This window comes from Ascidiella aspersa, chromosome 2 (assembly GCF_963924565.1).
Source record: "Ascidiella aspersa chromosome 2, kaAscAspe10.2, whole genome shotgun sequence".
NCBI classification, from domain to species: domain Eukaryota; kingdom Metazoa; phylum Chordata; class Ascidiacea; order Phlebobranchia; family Ascidiidae; genus Ascidiella; species Ascidiella aspersa.
Window position 1 is genome coordinate 18,851,131 of NC_139448.1, and position 13,227 is coordinate 18,864,357.

A 13,227-nucleotide genomic window follows, 5' to 3' on the forward strand; every position below is an offset into this window, starting at 1 on the left:
CTTTAATTGTACTACGAATTTCAGTGAGGTACTTTTTATCTCCTAATAAGTTATTGTTAAGCTTCCAATAACCAGTTCCGTGTAGGCTTGGAGCTAATTTAATAGAAATTGTCACTATTTTGTGGTCTGACATGATTCCCTGGACAATGTCGGTGGTCAAAACATCACACATAAGTGTTTGGGAAACCAGAAAGAAATCTATACGCGTTGCTACCTTTGGATTAATTTGAATCCTGGAATATTTTGGGGTTGTTGGATGCAAGACACGAAACGCGTCATGCAAGCCTAGCGTGTTCATATGCGCTCTTATAGTAGAGCGTGAGTTGCGGTTTGCGTGCTGTGGGCCTGTACTCTTATCTAATTTTTCATTTAGTATAACGTTAAAGTCACCACCTATTATAAGGTCAGGGCTGCTTGACGTCATTAGGTTTGAGAATACGCTATCAAAGAATGTCGGACTGTCAGAGTTTGGGCCATAAATATTAGTTAGTGTAATCTTTCTATCCCCAACTATCAACGAGGCAATCAAGAACCTTCCAAGTGGGTCAGCGATTAAATCTGTTACTGAATACGTTAGGCGCTTGGAAAACAAAATAGCCACACCACTACTACGTTTAGTTCCATGTGCCCATATGACTTCTCCGCCCCATTCCATCCGCCATAATTTTTCGTCCGCGGGGCAACAATGTGTCTCCTGCAGCAACGTAATATGATATTTTTTGTCTCTGATAAAATTAAAGATCGATTTACGTTTGGTACCATCACGAATACCGGCAACATTAAAAGAAGCAAAGGCATAAGTATAAAGATTAAACAAAAATAAAAAACACTTACATCTAAGAGAGTTACACCCGCTCTACTCCTAAGTCAATGTCCCATTCGTATTCAAAGCCACATGCACATCTATATGGGCACCTAGGTTCGATTTGCTGTGCTGACTTTTGTCCACAGCTACAGTTAACAAGTTTAAACTTACACAGGTGGTTAGTACATTCCTTGCTCGTAGTGAGCTTTGGAACCGCATTAAGTGTTTTGCATACACAAGCAATAGAGTACCTTTCACACTGGATGCATTCGAAAACGTCTCCGTCCACTTGAAATTCCGGCTGGATTTCCTGGCAACATGGCATCCACCGCATGCTGGAGTGGCATTTTGGGCAACAGAATTCCCTTTGCTTGGCTGGGACCAGGTACATAGCATCTTCGCAACAGGCCTTTACGACATTGAAATCACTCTTGCACTTGTAACAGGAAAAGTGCTTGGAATCCGGAGCCATTGTGCTTTCCGTTTTACATTTTGAGCAAATCAAAGATATGGTGTCTTCGCAGAGGCTCTGCGATTTGCTATCTGGCAAAGCTGGAGGGCTCGTGCGGAGACGTTTCTTGAAGTTTGCTGTTGGAAACTTTGTCTTGTTCGATGCTGCTTCGTTTCTTGAATCTTGTTGGGAGTCGTCTTTTCCTTCGCCAGCCTTCAGGTGTACGTTCTTATCAGTTATCATTGGAGCGGCTTGTCCGTTATGCAAGTGCTTATCAGCACAAGTCTGATCTGCAGGTTGTTTTTGCGTCAAAGCAGTCGAACCAGGCGAGAGAGGCGTTCTAATTTGCTGTGCGCTGGCAGCTAACGGCGCTTTCCGTTGTCTGTCTGTATCCTGGTTTAGGAGTTCTGGAAAGTCGTTCAGCCTTTTCGGACATTTTACTTGTTTGTGTCCAGCTTCCCCACAGTATTTGCATGTAAACTGCTGCCCATGGTAGGTTACATAAAATTCTAACCCATCCACGTAAATGTAGCTCGGAATGGGATTTTCTTGTACATCTGCTTTATTCATGGTTGCAATTCTCATGCCTGACAGTAATCCCTGTTTATCTTTTCTATGAGTCATCTTTTTCACCTCGCCAAAATGCGAGCTTAGATTTTCTTCGATACTTTCACTAGAGAAAGGAATTGGCACCCATCCGATACCCACATTAATAACATCACTCTCGAAAAGACGCACATTTCGTAGATATGACACTTCGGCAAGCTTGTTCTGGAGCTCTAGTACATTTTCTCGGCTTGTACACGTTACTTCAATTTGTGTTCCCTTCATTTCCGCAATTCCTAGAACTTTGTTCAATGGAAAGTTGATGTCCTTTAACAGCTTCCACAAATCTTCTCTTTTCAAGAGCGTATCAGCTCTAAACGATAGACAGTTTGGGCGCTTCATCGCGCTCCCTGCGCTTTTCACCGTCGCTTGCGCATAACTCGCCTTCTTCATTGTAGGTGCGCACTCCTCGAGCGTCAAAAGCGAATCACCATTCTGTTTCCCTGATTTAACACTGCAATACGATAATATGTTTGCAGGTTCTGACCTCTAGCGGATTTTATTTTTCTAAAACAACGTAAAAATGACAATAACATTTCGGTGAAACAATAAAAAAAAAACCTTGAAGAAAATTATTTCATTTTTTTGCGAACTAAATTATAACCGAAATTTTTTTGGCACTGCGCGAAACTTTTCGAAAATTTTATCTCTTATAATAAATGGCAAAGTTTGTCCGCCGGTCGCCGGTCGTCGGTCGCCGGTCGCCATATGTTCGCCGCTCGGTCACTGACATGTGTGGAAAGAGGCAGACAGGGCAACGTCATCGTCGCCGAACGAAAGGATAGGTGAAGTCAAAGTGCGCGCGCGATATATCGTAAAACTTTTAATGTAACCGCACAAAACTTTTTATTCGAGCGGCAATTACCTGCAGTAAATTGCCTAAAAAAAAATAAATTTTAATATTTCCAACTTATTTCTATGTTTAGTATCTTACCGCGCAAAATTTAGGCAAAGTTCGCAAAATATCGCGTTTAATGCGGTGGTTTCAACCAATTTTCCGGGATTACGTACTGTATTTGCTTGAATATCACGCAATGCGAACAATGGATGCGTTGTATGCTATAGTTGGGTATTTTTCGCACCATTAGAGAAATAGCGCACAACGCTGCACTTTCCTTGAATGTCACAATATTATTTAAACTTCAGCAAACTTTGATACCACGCCAGTCAAAAAACATTTATAGTTATATCCTTTTAGACACAAAATACGGTCAACAGTAAAGCGACAATCACCGCCTTTTTTGTATTACAATGTAGGATACATGTTTTCCGATCACAGCAAAATAAAAACACAAAAATGGTTACCGCTACATAAAAAACACACATCAAATGGTTATTATGTCAATTGCCCCTTTCATCTTTCATGGTCATAGTCTATTTACGAGGCAAACACATTTTTTATGAGGCTAACAAATTTAAACGGACATGTTACAACGTAATGTACAATAGTGATAAGGAGCCAACATCATAATTATTTTTTTTATAGGCTTAAACACGCAAAATCTAGTTAGATTTTGCTATAGCGTTTATTGCAGTTGTAATTGTTTTACATCGACGGAAGAACGCCAATATTCCTTTACCACGTAAAATTAAACGGGTAAATATACTGCGTTTATTACGGAAGTTTTAACAGAAAGCAATAATCATTTTCAAATGGCATTACTTTTACGTTGGATGCAGTTTGGTAGCACAAAACATTGTTTTTGTTACATACTTTGTTGCATGTATAAAAAAACTATATAAAAAGAGTAATTTAATCTCACAAGACGAATAATTCAATTTAATATTATACAGTCTCGCATAGAGCGATAATAATAATTTATACTACACGCCTGTCGATTCAATGTAGCTTCCAGTCTTATTGTGTACAAATAGCGGCAAACAGTCAAGGGACGACAGGGCCTTTGCCCAGATTGGAAACTTTGGATATTGCGCGGGGGAGATGTTTTGCAGCTGAAAAAATGCGCGGCTGAAAATAAAATTTCGACTTGAACTTGCGCGGGTGAAAATAAACCATCAGGCTACCGAAAGTTGTAAATTGCGAAATTATATTAAACTTACAGCGTTCATAGAATACTTTTGCGCAATTTTTGTTTGGTGTGCGGGCGCAGCTAAATATTTAAAACGTTTGATAGTGTAGCATGTGATATGCAATATTACTCGATATTGCCTAATTTGACGTCCCTAAACACGTGACCGTTGTCCACTGATGCGTGACCAAAACGCCGAACTGTGCGTTTTTAGCGTTTCGCAAGGGATTCTATATGATGCACTATATACGTCTTATGGACTTACGTTAAAAAATGTTATGCAACTTCAGTATGCGGCCCGCCAATTTTTTTTGTGCTTGTTAAGTTTCATACAGAAGTTTGCGCGGCTGAAGTTTTGCGCGTTTGCTCGAGTCAGATTTGCGCGGCTGAACACATTTTCTATAAAATGCGCGGCTGTGACCGCGGCTGAAAGTGCTACTGCGCGGGGGATAAATGATAAATCCCCCGCGCAGGCCAAACTTTCCAACCTGGGCCTTTGCTGTTTACAATAGGCTATACGGTAAACGCAAAAAAACACATCACATGTTATGAAATGTATTGTTACCGATCGTGTGCAACGTTCCAAGTAGACCAGTTTAAAACGTCTAACAGTATTTATTGTTTAACTACGCGAAATTTGGGCAGAGTTGGCAATATATCGCATTTGTTGTCGCACTTTGAACAGTAAGCATATTTCAAACGGGTTACTGATTTGTTTAACGTTGGACGTTGCTTAATATGGCGTTTAGTGCAGAGGTTTAGCAATTTCCACTTTTAAACTTATTGCGGATTTTTCTTATGTTGTACGCCATTTGGTACCGGGATTACGTGTTTGCTTGAGTATCGGACAAGTCGAACAAACACTGCTACCACACGAGTCGTGTATTAAACATAGTTTGATTAAACATCAGGAAACCTACAGGCGTGCGCGGGGGTATTTATCCATTTCAGTATAGTACTCCATTTTTCATTTTAAGCCTTGCAAATTTTACAAATAATGTTGTTATTATTTGTCAATTTCAGGCTGCAAAATCGTCTCCCCTTCGCAAAATTAAAAGTTTCCAATCTGGTGCCGAACCAAGTTTCCCTATGTAATGAAGCGTGGAGGGGTTGTTGGGAGCTATAGGAAGGCTGCTGACCCTGAGGGCCGACGGCTGCCTAAGTCTCTTACAAGTTCTTAATCCGACTCCAAAGGAGCAGGCCGCTAGAATACCTGTCCTTAACTTCTTGTACTCTGAGCAAAGACAATCCACTTAGTAGATAGTTGCTCTTAGAGTATATTCACAAATCTCAGAAATACAGCGATAAACAGAGCGGTGATTCAAGCCGCTAATCAGTAAGACGTATAAAGTAGAATGAATTGTCAAATGCGGAAAAGCAATTCGCTAGGTGCGGCGGTCATACATCAGTGGACAATGGTCACGTGTATAGTGACGTAAAAGTATGCTAAATGCTACAGAAGTCCCCTTCCAATGAACAAGCCAGACGTAGGAAGGGTTGTTCATTAATTGGAAAAGAGATCTGAAAGATTGATATTAGGATTTGGTTTGGGTGCATGTCCGAAAGCTGTGGGACATGAAGAGAAATATCATGCAAAAATGGCGAGCGAAAAACAAGCGTGGCGTTGGAAGAAAACAATATATTTACAACTCAAGAGAGCAACGTTTTATGGGTGTTTTTATAATTTTTTTGGGGGCGATTTTGTAAAAGATTTTTCTCCGTGATATAGATGTACACAAACGATTGAAAATGCAATACAGGAAGCAATAAATGTTTGGCCGGGCTCTTTCAAGCTGCGGCAACTCAAATGAACAGCTGAAGGCTGTCTGTTTGATAAACTAAGTTTGAACGAATATTTTTCTTGGTCGCTCGGACCCTTTGTGACACAAATGAATTTCAGGCGTACGTTGATGAAATGCGATACATCGAATAATAGATACATCGCGATTCATTTCATGCACAATTCGGTAAGCTTAGCGTTTGGCTTTAAAGTTATTGTTAGCAAACGTTAATTTAGGCCTCTGTGTCGCTGTTCGCGCTGTCAGAGATCGAATTTGTCAACGGTCTTGCCGCCGACTGTAGGTTAGGGGTAGGGGTTTGGGTAGGGTTATTTGTGTTGTTTTGTAAGGGTGGCATATTCGGGTCTCTCCTAGCAATATTGCGTAGGCGACTGCGCCACTCTGAGATGCGAATCCGCATGTTCGCCATTCGTTGTTCGAATGGGTTGTTAGGGAAACGCTGTTGAAGCCTTTCTGATAGAGCTGCGATGGTCAGTTTCATTCCCCAAATGCACGCTTGAATTACAAGGAAGCAAATTATTCCCTGTATCCAAGGGCTTGATATAGATGATATCATGCTTATCAGCGCGTTGTCTAGAACTTTTGCAAGATAGCTTAGTTTTGCGCCTGTTCCGCCTGACGACGTGGTGTTTGCCAGGTCGGTGAAGTAAGCTTTCATTGTTTTAGCAATATGACGTGATTCCTCTATGGAGTTCACGAGAGTGCTGAGGTCGGTTGAACTCGAAGACATTGAAGCAAAAGTGTGGAGCGTGTCCACGTAGTCTTGAGCTGTGAAGTTCAACGCAATTATTGCGAAATGCATTATTAGCGTTGTCGTTGGGGCGTTTTCGTATTCCAACGTGTAGTTCTTGAAGATGTAAAGAACTCCTTGTATGACAAATTTTTGTACTCTGTTCGGAACGTAATCTTCGAGGGCTTCCACTTGGTCGTATGCAAAGCCATCGTAACCTAGCTGTGCTGTTCGAGTGGTTCCATCGGGGTGACGATAACTTATCAGCGGACGCCTCGCGAACCTGCCGTTGTGTGTCAGAGAAGTGATCAGTTTCCCATCTATTGTTCGGCAAGAAAGTTGGCTGATTGTGTCCGAATTTGATAGCCCCGCTGAGTTCGTGTCCTTCATGGTTGAAAGAACCTCGCTGGGGTAGACGCGTGAAAGCATCTTTAATGTCATAGTTGCACTTCGTTTTATCTGACACTCGAGCAAATTGATTTCGCTTACTATTCGTGTCAGCTGTGATTCGACGTTGTCCTGTAGGTTATTGAGCGCTCGACCCACAGGAGAGTATCGATCCAGTGTAAAGTTTTGTGGGGGTTGAAAGTCCTTCGTTGGGATTTTGCAGCGTAGTGGGGCGAAAATTAGTCCGCCCAGGTCACAGAAAGCTGTGGGAACTCGAAGGCATCTCAATGTATTTTCATCACACAGGTTCCACGTGTGTAACGAAATGGCGAGGCTTCGGAATTCCAAACGGAAAAGCTTCTTTTGAGTATTGAAGTGGAGAAGCATCTTTTCTTTATTTGAAGTGGAGAAGCATCTTTTTTTTTCACAGTACGAACGAAAAATTAGTCTGTTTGCGTGATGCGTTAATCACGGTATCTGTCTGGGAGGCGGATGTTTCGTCCTCTAGCAGTAGTCCGTTCCGTTTCAGGTGGTGTTTCAGTGTCTTCATCTTCGGAGGCATCTGTTGAAACATCGTTGGGTAACGGTTGTGTTTGAACAGTTAGAATAGCGTAAGCGGTTTTCAAGCGGTCAATGGAAACGTTATCAGGTTTTCCATTTTTGTCAAGCTTGAAGTACTTGTCGCTTCTGTCAAGAACTTTGTATGGCCCGTCATAGAGCGGGGCCAGGCTTGGTTTTGAAGCGTCGTTTCTCACGTAGACGTGTTTGCAGGTCATCAAATGCCTTGTCGACGTAGTTGGGCCTTTTATTTCGCGGCCGTGTCGGCTTGTATCGCTGTTTGTCCATGTAGGAGCGAATTTTGCAAAGAATGCTTCCTGCTGTTGCCTCGCTTTCTGGCGGCGTAGTGGCAAAAACATCATTGGGCAATTTCAGTGTTTGGCCGTAGAGAAGTTCTACTGGCGAGCACTGTAGATCCTCTTTCCACGTTGATCGTAATTGCAGCATAATGAGCGGCAGGTTGTAGTACCAGTCCTCTGCTGAAGTCTGTGCTCTTAGACACGATTTTAGCTGTCTGTGAAATCTTTCGATTTGGCCGTTGCTTTGTGGATGAAATGAGGTGGTTGTATTGTGTTGTATCCCCAAATATATATATCATTTCCTTCCACTGGTGTGATGTGAACTGAGATCCACGGTCTGTGGTCAAAGTGTTGCATATTCCATATCTTGAAATCCAGGTGTATAGAAAAGCTTCTAACACAGTTTCGGTTGTTATGTCTTTTAGAGGTGAAACTTCGGTATAACGAGAAAAACGATCAGTCATGGTTAGAATGTACCGGTAACCGTTGCTGTTGTTTAACGGTCCCACTATGTCGGCGTGCACACATTCAAATCTCCTCTCAACTGGTTGGAATCGTCCAATTGGAGTGAAATTGTGCCGTGTCACTTTGCAAGTCGCGCATTCGTGGCATTGTCTGGTCCAGATGCGAACGTGCTTTTTCATATGTGGCCATACATAGCGTTTTACAATCAGTTGGATGGTGGGTTTGATTCCTGGGTGGGTCACGGAGTGTAGAATCCGGAAGACGTGATGTCTGAACCCTTGCGGAATGTATATTCTTGGCACAGAGCTGGAAGTGTCACACCACAATTCCGTCTTCATGGTTGGTGGAGTGAGTTTTTGTAGTGACATGCCAGTGCCGTTGTCCAATAGGGCTTTCAATTCTGGGTCTTCTTCTTGCGCTTGTGCGATGGCTTTCCAGTCGATCGCTTCCGTGTTGAGTTGAATGTGATTGAGCGCGTTTCTAGACAAGTGGTCGGCTACGACGTTATCCTTTCCTGCTACATGCTCCATGGATGAGGCGAATTCGGCGATAAAGGCCAAGTGTCTCGCTTCTCGTGGAATTATGCGATCCGCATTCGATGTGAAAGCGTGAACGAGAGGCAGATGGTCGGTGAAAATCGTTGTTTCTCTCTCTCCAATGTAATATATGAAGTGTTTCACCGCAAGGTAAATGCCAAGTAATTCGCGTCCAAACGCGGAATACTTTTGTTGGGTTTTGTTGAAGGCTTTTGAGAAAAAAGCTAAAGGTTCCCATTTTTGGTCTACACGTTGTTGTAGAACCGCGCCGCATCCAAGGTTTGAAGCGTCACTCGTTATTGACAGTGGTGCATCTAATAACGGACGACAAAGTGCAACGGCGTCTGATAATTTGTCCTTTGAAGCTTGAAAGGCCTGTTTCTGTTCTTCGGTCCAGGTCAAAGCTTGTCTTGTCCCCTTGCGTTTTAGCATTGCATACACGGGTGCTAGGGTTTCCGCGCACTTCGGTAAAAAACAATTAAAGTATTTAAGCTTCCTAAGTGCTGTCGCAGTTGCCTTTGTGTCTTTGGGAGTTGAACTTTTTGCAGTGCCTGGATTCTGCGTTCTGGCGGTCGAATTCCTCTGCCTGAAATCACATGTCCGAGAAATTGCAATTCCCGTCTTGCGAGCTCACATTTCTTCGTGTTGACATAGAGATTGTATTCGGCGAGTCTGCCAAGCACACGACGTAAGTCAGTTTCGTGCTGTTCATCGTTTGTTGAAAATACTAGGATGTCGTCTAGATATACCAGGCAGTTTGGTATTTCCTTTAGCACATCATTCATGAATGTTTGAAAGCATCCTGCAGCGTTTTTCAGTCCTTGTGGAAGTCTTGTCCAGGCGAATGGTTTTCTCCCCGGCGCTATTGTGGCAGTTTTCTGCTGGTCTTCGCGCCTTACGCCGACGGAGTAATATGCGTCTTTTAAGTCGAGTTTTGAGAAAATTGTCGAACCTCTGAGAAAATCAGTGCAATCCTGTATCATTGGGAGTGCTTTGTTGGTGCTTGAGTTCGTCGTGGCTAAGTTCAGTTTGCGAAAATCCACTGTGACGCGATATTTGCCGTTCGGTTTGGAAACTAAATTCACAGGGCTTAAAGCCTTGTTTTTCCCAGGTATCAAGTTGTTCGTTTAGTGCTTTGAACTTTTCTGGGTGTAGGCGCCTGGGTTTCCCTTGAAAAGGTTTTCCCGTAGTCTCTAACTTGATTTGGTACTTGTTTATCGGAGCCTTGTGGTAGTCTGGCTGTTGGTTTACTAGCTCTGGAAAAGAACTTAGAATTCTGGCAAAACGTCGTTCGACTACACTTTGTGGTTCCGTTTGGTCTGATTGTATGTCAATCAGTTCGTTCGTCGATGTATTGCGTAGTTTTTGGTCAGCAATGCTCACATCGAGTGTGTTTCTCCCCAAAAAGTCACATCCAATAATTGGGTAGGCTACGTCGGCTACAATAAATGTATGTGTTATTTTTGAGGAAAATCCCAAATTTAAAGTTAAAGTTTTCTGTCCATACGTGTTGATTGGCGTTCCCGTTGTCGTCGAAAAGTCGTTTTTGTTATTTGGCTTTGCGTGAGGTTTTGGGCGTATGAAGGAGAAAGGGCTTCCGCTGTCGATGAGGTACCGTTGACCAGTCGTTTTGTCCATTACAAATGGCAAAGTGGCTGTATCATTTCCTGTGACGTTGTTAACTGATTTTTCTTTCACAGGGTGGTCTGTTTTCCAAGCGCAGGGCGGTATGCAACCTCTTGATTCGGCGCCGAACTTGTTGTGTTTCCAGCAGTATCGAGAGTTATTTTGGACTTATGGGCGTCTTGATGTCTGTGGCTGATTCCAACTGTTGTTTCTTCTTGTTTGGTCTTGAAAAGTTCTGTTTATTTTTGAGTTCCAACTGCCGCTTTTCGAGTTCCAGTTTCTGGAAAATTGTCGATGCTTCGTCTTGTCGGACTCTGGAACCTGAGTTGTTGTTTTCTCTTCTTTTATTCGTGAGAGCTCTAACATTATCTTGGAGAATTGTTTTTGTACTCCTTTTTGTTCTTTTGTCTTTGGTTTTGCCTCATTGCTGGTGTCGTCATTGGTGTCGTCAGAGTCGCTGCTTTGTCCGCTGCTCTGATTGTTCCATATGCGAGATTCCTTGCAAAGCTGGTCCGCTTTTTGTGCCCTTGCGGCCAAGTCTTGTGGATCCATTGCAGTTATTGTGGCGCGCTGTTTTCGTCTATGAATTTCCTGTTGGCTGAAGCTTTGACTTTGTCGATGTTTAATTCATCTTCACCTCCAATCACCCGAATCAGCCTGTCAGCGAAAAGCGAAGGCCATTCCTTCTTTCTGCGTCTTGTCTTTTCCAGTCGATCCATCCAACCTGATTCGTCTTCGAAACCGTAGGCTTTTAAAAGTGCTTTTTTTAAAGTTCCATACTTGTCAGTTGGGTGTCTTCCTGCTTTCCTCACTTGCTCGGTGAGTGTCCAAAACATAGAGCTAGGGATGGCATCTGACAAGTCTTCGTATCGCATTTGGTCCGTTGCCTTGTGACGGTCAAAGGTGTCGTCTGCGATATCAAACCATTGTTTTACTTTGCCTTTTTTCATGTCAGGCACTTTGTAGTCGCGTTTGCGCCTCTTCTTGTGCTTTGATTTCTTCTTCTTCTTTTTCTTCGCCTTCCTTGACTTCCTTCTTGTCTCTGATGATGAGGATGAAGACGAGGATGATGATGCGGTGTCACTGTCTCCGGAGCGAGTGTCTTTGTCGTTTTCTCCTCCTTCAACTCTTTGTCTGCTTTCTTCTGTTGATGTCTTTGTTCTCTCTGGTGTCTTCTGCTCTTCTCCTAGTTTCTCCCAGTTTGGTTTTGGAAGTGACTGCTGTCCCGATGTGTTTGGTTGATCTTCGTGGTTTTCCTCTTGTGTTGAGGCCTTGTGTTGAGGAATTTGTGACTTGTCCTGTTGTCGCAGCAGTTTGCTCATCTTTTGTGATAATTCTTCGGCTTCCTTTTCTCTTTGGAGTTGAGCTTGTTGGAGTTGTTCAATTTTTTCTTCCAGCAAGCGAGTTTGTTCGAGATGGTCGGCTTGCTGCTTTGGTTCATTTCCAATTTGTGATCTTGTCTTTTCAATGTAGCTTCCACTTCTGCTTGACGATCTTGTGACTGCTGTCAAATACCTTTGTTGCTTGAAGATTCTTTTCAAGTGATTCAACCTTTGCCTGTAAGGTCTCTTGGTTTTCAACTTCCTCAGTTGTGAGCTTTTGTTTTGACATTTTGGTGGTGTAGTTAGTAGGGGGGAGGGGTTAGTAAGGTTTATTGGTTCGAGTTCGATTTCTGACAGAAAACAGAGGTCTTCTCAGTTAGCTATAGCGTAAACAAGCTTTTACGCCGGTCTCGGTTAAGCGCGGTTTAGAGCGTGAGAACCGGAAGCTATTTTGGTGTTAGCCAAATTTCGCTGTGCCTGCCGTTACGGTTAAGCGCTTTATATTAAGCAGTTACTCGAAATATTAAAATGCCAATCCAACAGTCATTCAGCACAACACACAACATTCAATGGGCGTAAACTTATTAATGCAAATTATGCGATAAATTTACACAATTATTTTGCAGGAAAATTCGACGATTTTTATTTGAAAATTCGACAAGCGAACTATCAGTTATTTTCGAACGAAAATCCCTTGTCTATCTTACTAATTTTATAGTTGTGACGTGAAGAAAATCGCACGTCCTTCTGAAGTTCCCTGGGGACAAGGTCGTACACGAAGCCGGTTCCGTTCCTCCAAAATAATCCTTTGACGCTAGGTCGTCTTTAAGGTCGCACGCTGCCGGTGCGGGGAATGTGAAGGAATCCTGGGCTGTTCGTACGAGAGGATCTTCCCGGGGGCCGTTGAAAGAGCGATGTATCTTCTTCAGGAGAGACGATTGACTGTCGTCTCTCTAATTGTCGAGATTTTTAGTCCGTTTTTTCTGAGACTTGCCTGATTTTGATTGCAATGTTCTGTCTTCAGATATCTTCCGAAGAACAAGGGGGTCACCAGTGAAGCGTGGAGAGGTTGTTGGGAGCTATAGGAAGGCTGCTGACCTTATAGACGAGGGCCGACCTCTGCCACAAATCTCAGAAATACAGCGATAAACAGAGCGGTGATTCAAGCCGCTAATCAGTAAGACGTATAAAGTAGAATGAATTGTCAAATGCGGAAAAGCAATTCGCTAGATGCGGCGGTCATACATCAGTGGACAATGGTCACGTGTATAGTGACGTAAAAGTATGCTAAATGATACAGTAAAGCAATTTTTTTCTGGCTCCAACAATGTTTTTTATCGCGCGGTGTTTTTTATTTTAAAGTCACAGTTTTAAATACAAGTTAAGCCAAACAAATGTATTTTCGCTTAATTTTTGTCTTGAGGAGTTCGCTCCATAACTGCAGGTTACAGTAGATTGCTTGTATTGTGTTCTCATCTCTAACGATTGTCCCCTTCCCCCAAATAAAAGTCCTCCACATGAGATGGCTGTGAAGACTAAATTTATGAGTTAAGAACTCAAAATTGGAAACTGTCATTAAAATAAAGGTATTATATTATAAGTTATGAATTAAA

At 42.6% G+C, this 13,227-nt stretch overlaps 1 protein-coding gene across 1 annotated transcript; it reads right to left on the minus strand.

Moving 5' to 3' along the window:
- Positions 1-845: 845 nt before the first annotated feature.
- On the minus strand, positions 846-2,255 carry LOC146164192 (uncharacterized). The gene has a single exon (XM_083382531.1). It carries the CDS (start codon positions 2,253-2,255, stop codon positions 846-848), a length of 1,410 nt encoding a protein of 469 aa, XP_083238657.1.
- Between the last annotated feature and the right edge of the window lie 10,972 nt (positions 2,256-13,227).

Coding starts and splice junctions, on each gene's coding strand:
- LOC146164192 (XM_083382531.1), bottom strand. CDS start 2,255: ATGAAGAAGGCGAGTTATGCGCAAGCGACGGTGAAAAGCGCAGGGAGC.